This window comes from Amphiprion ocellaris, chromosome 6 (genome assembly GCF_022539595.1).
Source record: "Amphiprion ocellaris isolate individual 3 ecotype Okinawa chromosome 6, ASM2253959v1, whole genome shotgun sequence".
NCBI classification, from domain to species: domain Eukaryota; kingdom Metazoa; phylum Chordata; class Actinopteri; family Pomacentridae; genus Amphiprion; species Amphiprion ocellaris.
In genome coordinates this window covers 35,792,516-35,809,564 of record NC_072771.1, presented here as the reverse complement: position 1 = coordinate 35,809,564, position 17,049 = coordinate 35,792,516, and the positions used below count along the sequence as shown (strand labels likewise).

At 44.0% G+C, this 17,049-nt stretch overlaps 1 protein-coding gene across 2 annotated transcripts in view; it reads left to right on the top strand.

Annotated features, from left to right (window-relative positions):
- znrf3 (zinc and ring finger 3) overlaps window positions 1-17,049 on the top strand; it is a 75,262-nt gene that overhangs the window by 31,574 nt on the left and 26,639 nt on the right. For both annotated transcript variants that reach the window (XM_023290270.3, XM_023290268.3), the window contains exon 2: window positions 7,201-7,323. In XM_023290270.3, coding sequence (XP_023146038.2) covers window positions 7,201-7,323 — 123 coding nt within the window. The remainder of the gene's footprint in view (window positions 1-7,200; window positions 7,324-17,049) is intronic.

Genomic DNA, 17,049 nt, shown 5'->3' with positions numbered 1-17,049 from the left:
AAGTCAGTTTTCACCGTAAGTTGGAACTCCGGTGAAAATGTAAACAAAGCCGTTTTTTGCATCATGTCATCGATCAGTTCTTTGGAAAAGTCACGAATACCAACAACTTTCATGCATGTATGAGTCATTTTACAAGAAGATAACAGAATATGTTGCAGTGTTTTTACAACTTGAGCATTTTATTATATCTAATTTCACTTCCATGGAGATGGCTTTCCTTTTCTTTGAAGCACTGCCATCCGAAGAGTCTAACTTACGCTTGGGAGCCATAGTAAAGGGAAAAAATTAGTGAATGTAGCACAATCCAAGGTGGCGTACAACTGTCGACTGTAAACACAGCCGCCTTATAGTGTGTATTCATCTGCTCCACTCGCCAACTAGTTCCACATAACCAGTTCTGACGTATCAACAAAACACTGTAGGTCGAGGACGTCATAAACCAAGGACCCTCTATCCTAAATTAAGGTGTTTTTTGACCGTTTTTCATGACTGATCAGCTGTTTCTGCTTCCTTTGTTATCTCCGCTTTCAGACTGAATTAAACATGGTCACTAATACTTGACATGAAGACTTCCTGTAGACATCTATTTTTCTCTCGTAAATAGCTTCAGTTTTGTTTGTTTCTTCTTCTCATCTCTGTTTGTGCTTCCTCACCTCACATACCTATCATACGCTATATGTTATCATCTGCCAGTGGAACTGGACAGTGTTCATGAGAACTTACAGTATATATTTACCTATAATTCAACTCACAATGTGGCAGAACAAGACGAAAATGTACGGATTTCTCACATTTTTATAATTGATTTAATACTCAAATGAACATTTAAGTATTAAATAGGCATTAGACACAAAAGCGTGCGTATAAATAAATCGACAGCAGGATGGTAGAAATGAGGAGACTGGTTCTGTTTCTTGGTTCCTCTACAGTCATGTGTAATGTTGCCTATACTTCCACCTTCTCATGACACTGCGCAGCGTCATTTATACGCTTTAAAGCAATCAATGAAAAGTAGCCTAATTCTCATTTCTGTGAAGCTATGACTGTTTGTAATGTACGTGTCTCTCTTTTAAGAACCTTACAAGGGGGGTATACACAATTTGGTTGTATATTCTGTACAATGACAATAAAGGCGATCTTGATCTTCCTTTTCTTGCAGCATTTCAACAGTTTTGCTTCATATTGGCCATTTTATGTAAATGTGGTGAGTCACTGCTTGTAATTTCAAGCAGTAAGAAGGAGCCACAAATCCTATTTCCTTATATTTTTGACATTTCATAAGCAGATTATTTGCTAGATGGTGTGAATGTCTGCAGCTGCACTACAAGGCTCAAGGTTGTTTAAGTCTCTGGAGCTGTATGTGTGTGTGTGTGTTTGCGCTTCATAGTCCTGAACATCCTGTTGCATTCCTACTCAGACTTGGCCTTTTTTTTTTTTTTTCCCTGCATAGCAGCTCTGAGAGTTGTGACTGAGGCTCTGACAGACACCAACCGGTCCCAGGGGATACTCTGTGATCAGACGTACCCAACCGCCACCTCTGCTGGCAAAGCTGGTGTGTTATTCCAGGAAGTTGACAATACTCCCCCCTCTTCCCCTACATCATATTCAAAGGGAGGTAGAAACGCAGTGCCGGGTAGAGGAAAGTTTTGATGGTGGTGGTGGTGAGGAGGGGCTTTGGAGGAGGTCGGAGGGGTCAGCTGAATTAAAGGGCTCCGGGGAGGTGGGCGGGATGCTCCTAGAACTGGGGTGAATGAGTTCACGGCGAGCGGACAGGACGGTCGGCGAGAGATGCCGTCGAGTTACCCCTCGGTCACCCATGATATGATTCAGGCTACACACTAAGCTCTCCACACGCCAAACAGTGAGACACGTAAACACATGCACGGCACCGGGGAAGCAGGTGGGTGCGAGGACTGGCATCGTGCCCAGGTTTTTCTTCTTCTACATTTTGTGTGCATGTGAAATAAGTGTCAGCTCTTCTTCCAAAAGGCATAAAAGAAACGAACAGATCCGTGCGGTTAATCATTTAGCCAGCTTCACAAGGAACATCTTGTAAAAAATAAATCATCTGCGGCTGGCATTCAGACAACAAAGAAGCTTTGATTGTTACGACAGGAGCTCGTCCTCCGCGTGACCTCGGTGCCATCACAAGGAGTTTTGGATAAAAGATTTGGTGTTTGGGGTTTCTGGAATGATGTTTCATGAAAATACAGTACAGGCAAGTCTATATCTGCATCTCGTATAGTCGAGTTTAGCTCAGGGATCATTCTCCTCTCCAATCCACCTACTTGCCTTTGATGTTTTGAGCTCCTGGCGTGTCGTAGCAAAGACGCCTTGTTGTAATGCATAGCAGTACTTTGCACCATATTCCAGCAAGTGTATAACTTTAAATAGACATGCAATTCAGCAACTCCTTTTGGAATTGTACATTTTGCTACGCTGTGAGCAAACCTCTCCCCTGAAGTTTGCAAAACTTTCTTGGCTGGTGGTGATAAAAGTGAAAACTTTTCAAAAATTTCTGCTTTGTGACAAAGAAAGCGTGACTACTGGGGCTGTGCATGCACAATTGCAGATGTTTGGAGAAGATTTCAAAAGCACTCTGCAGCATTTTTAAAAACTTAAGTAAGGCGGTAATTAATTTTTATGCCAGCTATTACTGCTTTCTATCATGTTGGAGCACGTAAACAGAGCAGAAAAAAAGAAAACCTCCAGCTCTTTTATGGAAGGGCAGTATAGCGTTGTGAAGGCTGGGTAGGGTGACTGTTTTGGACATGTAGGAGGGATGAAGGGGTAACGGGGGGCTGTAACCGGGGCCGCCAATAATTTAGAAGGAGAGAGGAAAAGGGGGTGTGGCAAGGGGAAGGGGAGGGAAATGGGGGAGAGGCAGCAGAAGTGGTTGTTGTATGATCAAAGGCTCAACGAATTGTGTCACAGACAGACGGAGAAGAATAGCATTGGATGGTGTGACTTGCATTTTGATTTCCTTTGAGAGTCGGTAGTGGTGGGGGAGATGGAGAGAGCGGGGGGTGGTGATGGTGGGAGTTTTTAGACGTAAGGCCCTGTTTTGATCCCATTACGAAGAGTTATCGGGTCACTTGTTGGACCACAGTGAAAGAAAGTTTTTGCTAAACCCAAGAGTCAGATCACATTTTTATAAAGTTAGAATGTGCTTTATGGTTGCACTTTGTACTTAAATGAAAGCACAGTGATGAAAATCGGAAATTAATTGCAGTGTGCACGCTCTTAGCTTCAATAAAAAGGGATAAACTCAACTTGTTTCAACAGGAGAAATCCCTACTACTCTATAGCAGGAACCACTGTTCATTTTGTAATGGATAATGTACCACTAACAAGATGGTATCACACATGAGCAAGAACTTTGTCTACAGGTGGTTTTCCAGAAAGGGGTGGTACGTTTGTTGGAGGTGTGGCCGTCTTGAGTGACAGGTGGAGTTCAAATCCCTGCCAGGATTTCATTGAGAGTGTGGCCTGTGTAACAAGATATTCATGTGAAAGGCTGCCTCCCCCAGGGGCAGCACAGACAGGGCAGAACCAGAGCCGCCCCCTTGTGGCACTTTGAGGGCGCCAAATGCCCTACACCCAAACCCCGGGTACGGAGCAGCGGAGCTAAGTGGAGCAACCGGGTGTTTCCAGTGGGCTGAGCCTGTGCGATTTGGGGCCTAGCGGGGAAAGATAGAAGTTTGGAGCACAAGAGTGAGCACAAGAGAGCCAACAGTCTCTGTCGTTTTGTGTGTTTGTGTGTGTGCGACGGCACGTTTGCATATGTGCTCGTTAGTCTTTTGTGTACGCGGCCAGTAGCTGTGACCCACTTCACCAGATCGCCATCCAAACCGAGCTCCTTTTCCTCTCGCTCCCCCATCCCCACATCCATCAACGCCTACGTCAACATCTGACAAAAAAGAAAAATCCCTGCGGTGGAGATAATGGTGCAATGGCCAGCCTCTAAAATAACAACATGGTCCACAACAACAACACTGTCCCATTTGGAGTGCAAGAGCCCCCGCACAATGGCCTAGTGTTCAGGGCCCAGGGGCGCAGGCGGGGCTCCCCACTGCCATCCAAGCTGTTAGACAAGCAGGAGAGAGAGGTCATAATCACACAGCAAGCAGCGCTCTACTTCCTCGTCCTCGCTTAGATTGACTAAGACTCTCTTTAGATCCCCTCCTACACCAACTCTCTGCTTCTTCCCTTGCAGCACGCTCACAGCATAACTCACATGAGATACAAAATGTTACCTTAGTTGACTGGGATGAGCGGCATGCACCGCAGGATCATTACGATTTGCAGAGTGATGATATGTGGGAGGGGCAGGTCGGGATATGCAGGTTGAATGGAAACCTGACTAGGTTACGCTCTTTTATCTTTGTCTTTCCCTTCAATTTTGGTGTCCTCCAAAAGCTGAGAGGGAGAGCGTGCTCTGAAATTATCATACCAAATGTGTATGTAATGTATACCTGTGCTGCCTGCCTGCTCCTGCCAGCCCTAGGCTAATATCTATCTTCCAAGCAGTCAGCCAGAGCACTGCAGCTCCCTGCTCACCTATGTTTACAAAGGAAAAGCAGCTTTGAGAAAATGCGCAGTGAATCTGTGAAATGCAGGAAGATAAGGTGACTGCATCCTCTGAATCTGTGAAAAGGTGTTTGGAGTCAGAGGAAGCTTTTTTCATGATGACCTCCTCTTTGGCTTTAGTTACTGCATTGGTAAAGTGATAGATTTGCTTCCAACAGTTGGGATTGAACGTTGGAGCTTAATCTTTCATGTTTCATCATACGCACATTTGCCAGTACGTGGGAGGTCTGTGGAGGAGGATTCAAGGATGACTGTTTTTATCTGTAAAGGTGCAATTCAGAATCCAAGAGTGAATGTATGTGGAACATGCGAGCGTATATGTCTTCAGTCGTAAATGTCATTCGAACTTTGATACCCTAAAGGCAAATGATTCTCTTTAAATCAGATGCCTCCTTTATCAGATTTCATCCTCAAAGCAGGAAGAAAAGATGTTTCCTCGTGAACCTCCAGAATGGCACACGCTGTCCACATTCCTTCCCTAGGACTCTTCCATAGTCCACCTGATTTGCATCTGACCCCCTTACTATGAGCTAAGTCCTCCTTAAAACCCCTCCAGGTCAGGAGCTTGACCCCCTCAGCCTTATGCCACTGAAGTGACCAGGCGCTTTTTTGAATATCGCTTCAATTGGCCTACTGCACAACTAACCTGCTCCCAACGTGATGAAGTGGGGTTCAGAGGTCAGGGGTCAGCGGTGGGAGAAGGGTATCTTGGGTCATCAGCAGTGACCCAGCGGCCAGCGTAGCCTCGGGCTTGGCGCCACAGTGCTCGCTGGTTGGGGTGGTGTGGTCATTGGGTTAATAGGATAAGTGGCCTGCAGGTCAATTTGGCCCAGTTTAATGCTAATACAGGAGCTTGTCTTTGCACCGTTGCCAGAGTGGGGAATGGATCCAGGATCTGCAGACTGGTTACAGTTTTAATCCATCCTTGCTTCAACACGTCATTATTTTGTCCCAGTGAAGGGCTGATGGCTGCAGTTGTCCTCTACTTTTACCTTTTATTTTCTTCTTGGTATGTGTTTGTATGTTTTACACCATTTAGTGCATTGTTCAAGTGATGGTCCACTGTTCTTCCCCATATTATCTTTTAACTTCACTCATGCTACAGATTAGAGCCCGAACAATGCTGGCTAATGACAGATATATCTGTATTAGCGTATACATTAACTTACTTTTATAGAGCATAATACAGAAAAAAGATGCTTGGGATGTTGTAGAAATTGTGTCATCACATGGTTTATCTAGCAGAGCAACCCTAACTCCATTATCAGTACTATCTGCAGCACGTGCAGCAAAGTATGTCACTGGTGCAGAGTCGATCTTTATCTTCCTGGTAAATTGCTATCAAGTTTGTGAAATACATTGCTTTAAATTAACTTTACCTCTTCAATGTAAGTCTAACATACTATATAAATAATACCTGTCAATATATCAGTTTCTTACTCCTTAAAATCCAGTATTGGTCGGGTTATAATACAGATACGTCTTGGGGAAGTCAAATGCATCCACCAGATTGGTAATTAGATAAATTCTTAGCAGTCCGTTGATGTCAAACTGTGGAATTGTGATTGTGTTTTTTTGAAGATTTCTCACTATGTGGCAACCTGTCTTACTGTTCACTGCTCTCAAGAGTCTTCACACTCTTCCCACAGCCCAGACAACTCAAGAAAAGTAGGCAAGTGCTTTGAGATAAATGCCTTTGTTATTTTGAAATTAAGCAGCCTGCCACCTCTGTTGTGTTGGTCTTGGGGAGTGAGTCATTGTTTGTGATGTCTGCTGTTCTGTTACCTTTAATCTTCTTAAAGACATTGTCTAGCTGCTGGCTCTGCAGAGCATTTTGGCAGAGAGCTGGGCCAATTTAGTGGCCTTAAGTGTAAAGTGAGGACATGTGAAGGTAGTCTGATAGACTGTTTTTGGTGTGCTTTGGTCTGAAACATCAGCATGTGCTTTCTAATTTAAGGGACGATAAAATGTACCCTGTCATTGTGTGTGCATACACAAGCATGATAGAAATGGCAGCAACATTCATCATTTTACAGCAATAAGACTGGAAGTAGACTTTACACACTTTTCCCTAAGTAGAAATTCAGCAAAATCCGCCTCATCAGCAGATCCACGAAAGCACATAAATCCCAGTTTTGCTTATCTGCTGCTATTTCTTGAGAGGTCAGGTAGAATGCTACGGTGTATGTTTAGTTCCTGCACAACTTTGCAGCTCACAGTTCAGACATCTAATGATCTTAAGCTCTTATAATTCTTTATGGAAAACAGGTGACAAGTGGATTATAAATTGGCATATTCCCTAGAAACGGGTCGCGGGGTATCCAAGAGAGATGGGTGCAGTTCTGAGTGAGAAGTTCACTGCATGCCTACAGCAAATCCATAAACCAGGGATGCCAAGACCTTCAAACTTGACGAGAAAGTGTGAAGCAAAGAGCTCAAGACTTCTGAGACTTGCTTGATATACCTTTTAGAAAACTTTAATCCAGTTTTTTGATGCACCATTGGTGGTGGAGTTGAGTGCAGAGATTGCCTATGATCACCTTGTGAGATTACCAATAACTCATTACCTTTGACTGAAACACTAATCTGTTATTTGTCTTCTCTTTCCAGATGCATCCTTTGGGACTATGTAATAATAATGATGAGGAGGACCTGTACGAGTATGGCTGGGTCGGAGTGGTGAAGCTAGAGCAACCAGAGCTGGACCCCATATGTCTCACGGTCCTGGGAAAGGTAAGGAACTGGCTGTTTATGCTTTCTGTGTCGTGTCTGGGCATCACTAGCTACATTTGCCCACATACCTTGCACAGGTCATTTTATCAGCCACTGATAAAGTATTCTTTGGAATATTTGCTAATATACGTAGTAGCATAGCTGTGGAAATACACTACAGATAGAGCAACAGCTTAAACTCTCTACGAGAAGACAAGACCAGTACTTGTCATACTCAGTGACATGTATCATGGTGCCACTGTGGCTTTGTTGAGTCATGCAATATGGAAATCAATGTTAAAATGTTACAGTTCGGGCTTTTGACACCTTATTCTGATTAATTGTGTGAATGGAGACCATATTTGTGAGAGTAACCCTCTGAACACCAAGCAGTTTCTGGGCATTTTTACTTACTATTGATTTTTTTTTTTTACTGCAATATGAAGTCCTGCACCTCTGTGGAAACAACACAGTCATGGCTAGAAGCAGAAAGAACTCAAACATGTCTTTTGTGCAGTATAACAAGTATGATGCCAGAAATGATTTAAAACTAAAAAAAAGGTTGAATTACTTTGTGTTTTCTAACAATTAACCCTTTGATGCGCAGCGTGGGTCAGGAGATACCAATTTTCCATTAGATATGGGTCACTTTTGGCTCATATTGTGCGTCAGAGTTAAAATAAATGGAATCAGTATGTACTACATTTTTCCAAGTGGCCACAGATGTTATCAAAATGTTATCAACACTGTTAAAACAGGGTGTCTCTACATGCTGTCGGTATTTTCCTACTAAATTTTTTAATTTGTTTCCATACCTATCTCCCAGCTGCTCTGTGTGAACACAGCCTGCAGTTCAGCCCAATTCAGCTGAGAAGTCCTTGAATTTTTGTCAAGTGACTTTTCATGGCAGCTAGGTCACTCAAGGCTTTCTGGTTGTGTCGAGGAACACAGACTTTTTTGTTTTTTTACAGAATCAGCTTAGTGCAGACCTTTTATTTTTGACAGTTTTGAAAATTCTGAGATGTAGAATAGAATGATTTTTAAGGAAGTATCGAGATTTGAAGCTTAGATTTGGTTGATTTTTGAAGAGTGGATTGAGAAACTGAATCAAAAATCTGACATTTCTTCATTTCTGGCTCTGATAAATGGTGTAATTTGTTGATTTTTACATTTTTGTGTTGTTTTTTTTTTTAAAGATATACCTTTCAAACCTTCTGATGGGTTTTGAGATTCAGAGGGAGAGTTCTTATTTTAGATGTACCACTTAATTCATTGTGTGTCAGGAAATTTTCTGATTATATTCGTGGTAAATTTACTCAGCGGTTTTCAAGGTCCAGAACACCCTCAGTTTTAATTTTAATCTACAGCCAATGTTCTCCTCTTGGGACATGAATAGACTAAAAGAATAATAATGGGATTACTGTTTGCCTGTAAACTCAATCTTTGACAATCTCCAGGGTACAGATCAAAACAGACGATAATGCTATCAGGTGCATTAACGGTTGGGGTATGAGATTCTTGGCTCTGTGAATGACGACAAAAAAATGTGCCGGCAGCTCGGTGTTTTGTGTATGTAGACGTCCCCCTCTGCCACACTCAAGCTCAGTTCTTTTCCTTGTACTTAATTAAACCCTTTTAAGAATTTATCTTTGATCTTTTGTAGTCGCAGAGACAATTCATGGAAGGATGATTTAATTTTATTTTGCTTCTTCCTTCCTATTGCTGGGAGAATGAGGGTGGACTGAATCCCTGCCTTGTCTCTCACCACCCCTCCTCTATCCCCATCCTCCCTCCCTCCAGTGCCCAGACCCCTCCGGAGTCTCCGAGTGGTATTTTATCGTGCTTTAATTAAGTGTTCCTCTTAATGGAATGTACCAACATTCCCTGGAGGATGAGGGGGGTGGCCTGGCTATAGTCTCATTTATCCTGTGCATTCCCAGTGACAGAAAGAGAGCATCCATTCATAATTTAAGGAGCCCTTGTGCCATAGACATGCTAATGGTGCACTTTCTGTGGTGATGGTTGCTGCTACCTTGCTGATGCGTGCTTACAGTGAGACCTGAAAACTCACATAATTTTCAGCACTTAAACTTCTCTCCGACTGTAATTAAAAATCTATTATTGCCGCTGGTGTTTTTGTCCACCAATAGGTCATCACTGTGGTGACATGTCCATCTTGGAGGAGTAGTTAATAACTCCAGACCAGATTTACTTTCGAGTGCTATAATTGTCATATGAATAGTTTTCTTGTAGAAGCTGATGTGGTTTCAGTTTGTAGGTATGTGTGGAACAGAAAATAACAAGGTCTCTAGTTCTGTTGCATTCATTTTAGTCTTTTTAAAGCAGTGTTATAGAAATGCAATTGAATTGGTGGATTACTTGCATAAATAAACAACATGGAGCATCATCCTGTTTGAGGCGTTTAATGGCAACACATGTATTTAGTAAGATGCTCCAACAGGAAGACTGAGATCAGTTTTGTGCAGTTGTTGCTATGAGATTAGAGTTAATGCTACAACTGAAAGCCCTTATGGGACATAGAATATGCACCCTTCATGACATCACCCATACTTTTCTCAGACAACGGGTTTGAAGGTCATATCAGCAGCTCGGGGCTGCTATTGCTTGTCTCCAGCTATATAGTGGCTATATAGTATAGCTGAAGCATGGACTGTCCTATGATGGCATTCACCTGTGACTCGGGGCAACTACACCCTTAATTATGCATAACTTTAATCCCTAATATAATTCAAGTGGGTAAGTTGCATAAAAATTCACTGTCATACAGTTCACGTGAGTAGAAAAAGAAACTGTAGTGAAGAAAACTGTTTTTTGTACAAGGTTGTAAACTTATTTATTTCTGCTCTAAAGCTGAGCATTTTAACATGGTGGTCAATGGGGACTGACTCACTTTCAGAGGCAGCCTCAAGTGGACCATTGAGAAACTGCAGGGTTTTTTTTCCCACATTGGCTTCATTTCTGGTGGTTACTGCTTTGGGATACGTTACGTTAAGTTACTGCTCTATCAGTCTGTCAAAGTGACAGCATCCTGTCATTCAGACATATGTCCCTTTTACGTTAATGTTCCTTCATTTAGACATTGTCACAGCAGTGACAGAGAGAATTTGCCATACGTACAAGATTAGACGGTACATCAAGGTTCAAGGAGCTCTTAAAAAAGACTCAACTAAGAGCCGACATGTTCAGATGCCGTCAGAATAATCTAAAGGAGTGCATGTCTGCAAAGAGCTAAAAAGAGGGACAGGAAAGGTAAGATGAGATTGACGGATGAAACCGTTTCTGACAGGGCCAGTGTCAGGTCCAGAATGTTGTGGGTGCATGACATGTGCCTTAGCCAAGTGAGCAACGAGGACACCCCAAGTAAGAGAAACCCACACCTTCCGCTGAGTGGACCCAGTCAAAGCAGAGTGCTAATGAGCTGGCCATTTTTATACGTTCTGGATTTGATGTTTTGCTAAGGGACACTGTAGTGAGGATGGCAGGAACCTTGGCCTGTGACCTTTTGGCCTCCGTCCAGCCTCCCCAACCTCTAGACCACTCTGTTTCCTGTGTGTTTATTCAGCCAGGACTATAATTAGAGGAGGGAAAACCCATTATTGCATCTTGCAACCCTCAACCCGGGCGCGAGCACAGCTGGGTGCTTTGCGTTGGCACTGCCGCTTTTGCCAGGCCAGACAGTGCAGTGTTTACCCCCTGCCAGTCTGCTTACTCCAGCCAGCCAGCCAGCCAGCCAGGCCACCATGCCCAGCACCATTCCGGATACTATGCCCACTCTTAGTCACTCACCCCGCCTGGTCTGGCCTCATGCTCGGCAGCCCCCGCCCCCCTCCCGCCCAACCCGACTGGCCCCTGACTGAACCCAAGAGCCCACTCCACTTTGCTGCCACTTTGCCACCAACAGTGTTGGGGTCTTGTCTGGTCAATTTAGATTCCATTCAATTACAGAATCCCAGTGAAAACACAAGACAGAATTGTTGGTGAAAAAACTGCTGTTTACTCTAATCCACATCTAAATATAAAGTGTCTGGGAACACAAGGCCCCCAGCTGTGCTTTGGAGCTGGTCAGCATGCAGCGATGGGCATTTCTTTCTCTGTTGCTCCCAACAGAGGAAGAAATGATTCCAATGATTGAATTTGGAGAAGGGGCTTGACTTTGCTTTAAGTGCCTAGTTATTATTGGTTGATGCATCCGGTCTTCCAGTTCGTTTTAAGAGCAAAACATGACTGAGGAAGCCTTTATGATAGAAAATTGATTACTTTTATCTCCCGAGAGCTACACTCTCCAAAGTGGGAAGATAGTAATTCATGCTGTGCTGAGTTCCTACTTGCTAAGACAAGCCTTAATGTTTGGTACTGTATAGTTTATTTTTGATATTTATGATATATTCTTACTTGACGTAGAGCTTCTTTGGTTCGAGTTTTAAAGAAGCTGTGCATGACATTTTTGCCATTGTGTTTTTAGCTTGTACTCAGCTATCCAGCTAAGTGACTCAAGGATTGCGGCCTCTGACATCTAAAGTATTAGCAGCAGAGGAAGACGAGGAAGAGAGGTCGGCCATACTAGCCTCTGAAGTCCATGTGCAAACCTCACTAAAGTGCTGGTGTGTCATATATATGTACACAGTTTTTTCCTGCAGTTCCTGTCTGGTTCCTGTGAGATCTCCAGGACTGTTAAACCTCTGACCTCAGTGTGCCACAGCAGTAACCCCTCCCCCAATAGCAGGAAAACCAAGAGCATGTTGGTTCCTACTGCTGCTAACTCAGTTTGAGATTTACTTTATCTGGCTTGGTTAAAAAAAAAAAAAAAAAAAAAAGTCTGAATTAAGCATCCTATACACAGTGACGTGTCCCAGTGGCAGCAGTTGCAGGCTGTTGCTTCTCTTGTAACTGCAGCTTATCAGGTCTTTGCTTTCTCAGAGGTGTTTGTAAATGTTGTAAATCATGCTCACACCTCTGCACACATGTATCCGCTCTCCAGCTGAACTATTTATTGCAGTCAATAACATATTCTTAGTTGTCATTTCCTCCTCTGCTGCTTGACTTTCTCAGTATTGGCCTCCCTCCCTTCTTCTTCACACTGCCTCCTCACGCACATACACTGCGATATTTGGCAGCTCCTCTGGAACATGAAATCATGCCACTGGCTTTCATTGGTGGCCCACTCTGGTCAGGGTCTTTGTCGCAGTGCCAGTAAGATATCTCTTCTTTCAAGCGCCGCGGTGTCAGCGCAGCGGCCACACGGGGCCTTAGCATGCTGGCTTTCTTCCTTTCATCCTGCCCGGGCTCTCATGACATCAGTCCCCAACCCGGGCAACCAGGGGGAGGAAGGCCAGGGGAGGAGGGGAGAGCTGGGGGACGAAGGGAGAGGGGTGGGAGTTAGAGAACAGAGGGGAAGGAAGGAGGTTGTGGGTTTGGCTTCTCAAGAAGATGACGAAAACGAATGTGTCTGGTTTGGTAAGTGGGTGGCTGGTGTCTCGCATGGTACAACTTCTTTTTTTCTTTTTTTTTTTTGTACGCACAAAAGTAAGAAAATGCGACCTATACTCCCACACAGCCCTGCAGCTTGTGTAAAGCAGGCCTCTTGGCTGGCATCGCATGTAAAACTCCCTGGTATGTGCTTGTTGTGTGTGGCCTGGTGCTGCCCTCAACCAGCTCGGCTCTGAACCATGATCAGTTCCACCTTAAACCCCAGCCAAAGACAACATTTCATGGCAGCGGAGCGCAACTGGCCCGAGATCGGCTCCTACAAAGCACTTAAAAATAACCAGAGCAACAAGAAAAACTTTCAGAATCTTTATTCACATATCCTCCCAGAAATAAAGCTAGGTGCTTTTAAGTTTTTGCCAGAGGCACACAACCATAAAAGTGCATCCTGTGTGGGAAGCTCTGTCTTTGACACACACACAAACATGATCCTAAAACTGCAGTTGCCATGGAACAATGTGAGCGGGCCTGCTGTCCTGCAAGGCCTTAAGTTGGCCCTGCAGGACAGCAGGCCAGAGCAAACAGCTGCTGCGTCTTAGTGCTAAGTGGCTTTTGGACTTTTACTGTGTCTGGCATCTCGGGCCAGAGCTGCAGAGAGGCTGCAGTGTAGTGTAGTGTGTGTGTGAGAGGAATGACCGGGATATAGAAAGTACACGAGGATGATGTGTGTCTGAAGAGGAGAGAGAGAGCAGCATTAGAAAGAAAGAATGGCAACAGACAGATGAGTGTGATATTGCGGGCGACTGGCTCAGAGCCTGTGGCCAGGTTAGCCGTCCTACACACTCAGGTGTGTGTTAGAGGTCGTGCCGAGGCCACGGCAATGCCAGGAGGGTGTCATGCCGCAGGGTTGTTGTATAGGAGCTTCAATGCTGGATTGAACTGGCTGCATTTGGCCCCGTCTGCAGACCACTTCTAATACAGCATGATAATCTTCATGGATCTAGTCTGATAAGTGGGTGCATTTGTAAATGTGTGTAAGTGTGCCTGCTGTAGCTTATCTACTGTGTATCAACATGGATACCTGGAAGGCTGGCAGACGAGCTTTTGTTGTGATGCTAACAGCCGCATGACTCACTGTCTCTCTTCTCGCCACTTTTCTTTTTCCTTCTCCCATAATGTGAAAAGAGCGCCAACGAGAAAGAAAGAACGAAAATTGCAGCCGTTGTGCACTCTGCAGTCTCCAGAGTTAATTTGCAGGGAAGCCACAATAGTTATCGATTTACAACAGTGGCTTTTGTTCGATACAGATAAAGCTTGTTTTTTCTTGCTCAAAGTTTGATAAAGAAATCTTTTCATATCAGAGAGCCATACAGATGCAGAATATTGATCAGACAATTTTCCCCAGTGCTCGAACAGAAAATGATAGGCTTTACTTCCCTTCAGCTGAGTGCTGCACACCGAAAGTGGATTTCTTTTTGTTTAAATCGCTTCATGTGAACAGTGGCAGCTTCACAAACTTCTTTACTCTGCCATATGAGTGAGATCTCAAGTTCCTTTTGTCTAATTAAAGGCTTTTACATCAAAGACTTGCAACTTTTCCACACATTTTTTTTTTTATCTCAAATACATTTAAAATTTCCCAGGTTTGACACATGATTCAAATTGCATCCAAGGAATCTCTAAATAATGAATCAATTCGCAGCTTTCTATGGTGCCGTATTAGCTTGTGGAGTCAAATCATGTTTGCATGACTGAAACAAACTCAACTAATGAACTCTTTGCTCGCTTTATGGCGGCAAAGTGCACAAGCTAACTCTTTAGCTTTCTCTCCACCTGCCCCTTGCCCCAAACACACTGCACAAATACTTTCAAACACCACAGCATGGAGGGGAGGGATAGAAAGAGAAACTGAAAAAGAGAGGAGGAGCAGCAGGGAGAAAAGAAAAAAGAAAGGAGAGGGGGGAGAAGAAAGCTTGTGAAGCGCGGAGCACTCAGGGGCCTGCCTCTTGGGCTCTCCTTTCATGTTTGTGTATGCCTCAACTTGCTGATATTATCTTGGCCGCTCTTCCTGGCGGGGTGTCGGCAGAGGTTTCCACTGTGACCAGGCAGGGGCCTCTCTCTCTCTCTTACTTCCATCTCTCAGGCTGTGTTGAACCCACCTTCCTACTTCCATCCCCAACCCACCCCCCCTCCTTTAAAAAGAAGTTCCTCTCCTAAATCACTGCTTCACCACGTTTCACGGCACTTGGAGGCACCCGGGATCCCACTGCGCTGGTTTCCATGGTCACTGGGAAGCTCCTTGTGTCATGTGGCTCAAAGTGAGCCGTCCCTGGGCCGAATTACCCAGCTTTCAATGGGAGGCCAAATGACCATTATTAGACTTCACAGCTCAGGCCTCTATTTAAAGAGAGAAGAAAGGAGGCCTGGGGACTTGAGATGAGAGAGAGAGATGGAGGGAAAGAGAGGGGAGGAAGAAGGAGAAGGGGAAATGACAGGAAAGAGAAGAAAGTGTATTTAGCAGCACCGAGGAGTCATTTCTCTTTATTCTCCCTCCACCTTTCGAATTGATTTTTGATCTCAATCACAGTGTTTTGTTTTTTTTAAAGTCAGAAACCAGCCACAGCTAAAGCTCCCCCTCTCTGTCAAACAGCATCCAAAAAAGACAGGATCAAAAGATGAGCCGTGGAAAAAGTAAATCTTCGAAAAGATAGGACCAGACATCCACCCACGTCAACCAAAGCCCTGTCTTTTCTCTCTTCATCTCCGTCTAAGCCGCCTGCTTTGAATGGGAATGCGCTTGTGTGCGTGAGAATCCCGGTGTCCTGCACCTCGCTGCCTATGTCAGGGCCATGTTGTTGTCTGTAAGGCCCACGTCCTGGCACGGAAGCTGGAAACTGAAGCCCCCCCTGGTCCCACACAGCTAATCTGATGCCTCTCCCCACTATACATGATACGATTCCTCGACTGGAGGGTTAGTGGGGGTGAAAATGGCATCCTGCTCTTGTGGTTCGGACTTTTCTTTCAAGCTCTGCCAGCAGAGGCAAGGTTGGGTCCAGTGCAAAGGAGATGGAGAAGAAATGATGTGTGCTTGAGTGTGAGTGTGGGTGTGTGAGGGGTGATACTGGAGCTGGCCATGCCCTGAGACAGTGAGGTAATGGAAGAAGAGAAACATGGAGATAGGGAGGGGATGAAGAATGGGAAGGCACCTGGCAGACACTGGCAAAGACATTAAAGTTGTTTATTGGACTTTAATATAACAATAAAATTTAGATGAGACATCTGGATGGTGGTTAGATGTTACTTACAAAGACGTTTCCTAATCTGGCAAAGTATCTGGATATAAGCAGCAGAGGTGCGGTACTTCAAAACTTTCCTTAAGGATATTACTTTGGTAGCCCTATCTATGATCTGATACTGCCTGATGAGACAATAAAGAGGTGTTACATATTGGAGTCATAGCTGAATGAAGTAAACACACCTGAATGTTGCACCATCCGGCTGCCTTTACTTTGGCTACGCCCTTTTTTCAGCCACAGACGACTCCTAATTTGATGTTATCTTTATAGGGACAGAAAAGACTATCACTGTTTGGTGAAGGGATGGACTTGGATCGACAATTTTGAATCCCTAAATACAAAATCTAAATAAGGCATGTTTTTTCTGCTATTTTATGCTGTCAGCCATCTTGTGCTGTCCTAAGTTTGCATTTTAAAGACGCTTTCCAGTGCAAATAAAGTTTGCTACCTTGTTAACATGTCCATATAGTGTTTTTATATGCTAGAAGACTTATCATAAAGTGGAAAAAAGCAGTCAACGTCGTGGCGGAGCATTTCCACCTTGAGTCTTAAAAAACACGGATTCAGACTTCCTGGGTTTTCTACATAACAAATCCAAGGAGCCAATCCTATCGACTTACAGGGTGGAGCGTTCCGTATCATCATTCAGAATCGTTTTTAACACGAATAACTGAATTACTCTAATATTCCACCTTGCCATTGTGGAGTGTACAGTAGTTTTATAGTAAATGGGTGAGCTGGTGTGCTCGAGCTACCAGCAAGAACTTCATCAATCTTCACTTTACAGAAGAAGCAGGAGTATAGAGTTGGATTTAAGCCATTTTTAAGCAAAAAGGGATTATTTTCACAGGAAAAACTTCTAAATATGTAACTTGGGGTTTAATCAACAACCAAATAGGGACTTTAAAGTTTGCAAGCGCTGTCCTAGTTTACATAAAAGCGATTTGGTGGTAAAGTACTTCTGCATATGTGACAACAGCCATCGGAAGTCTTATCCATTGCCTTG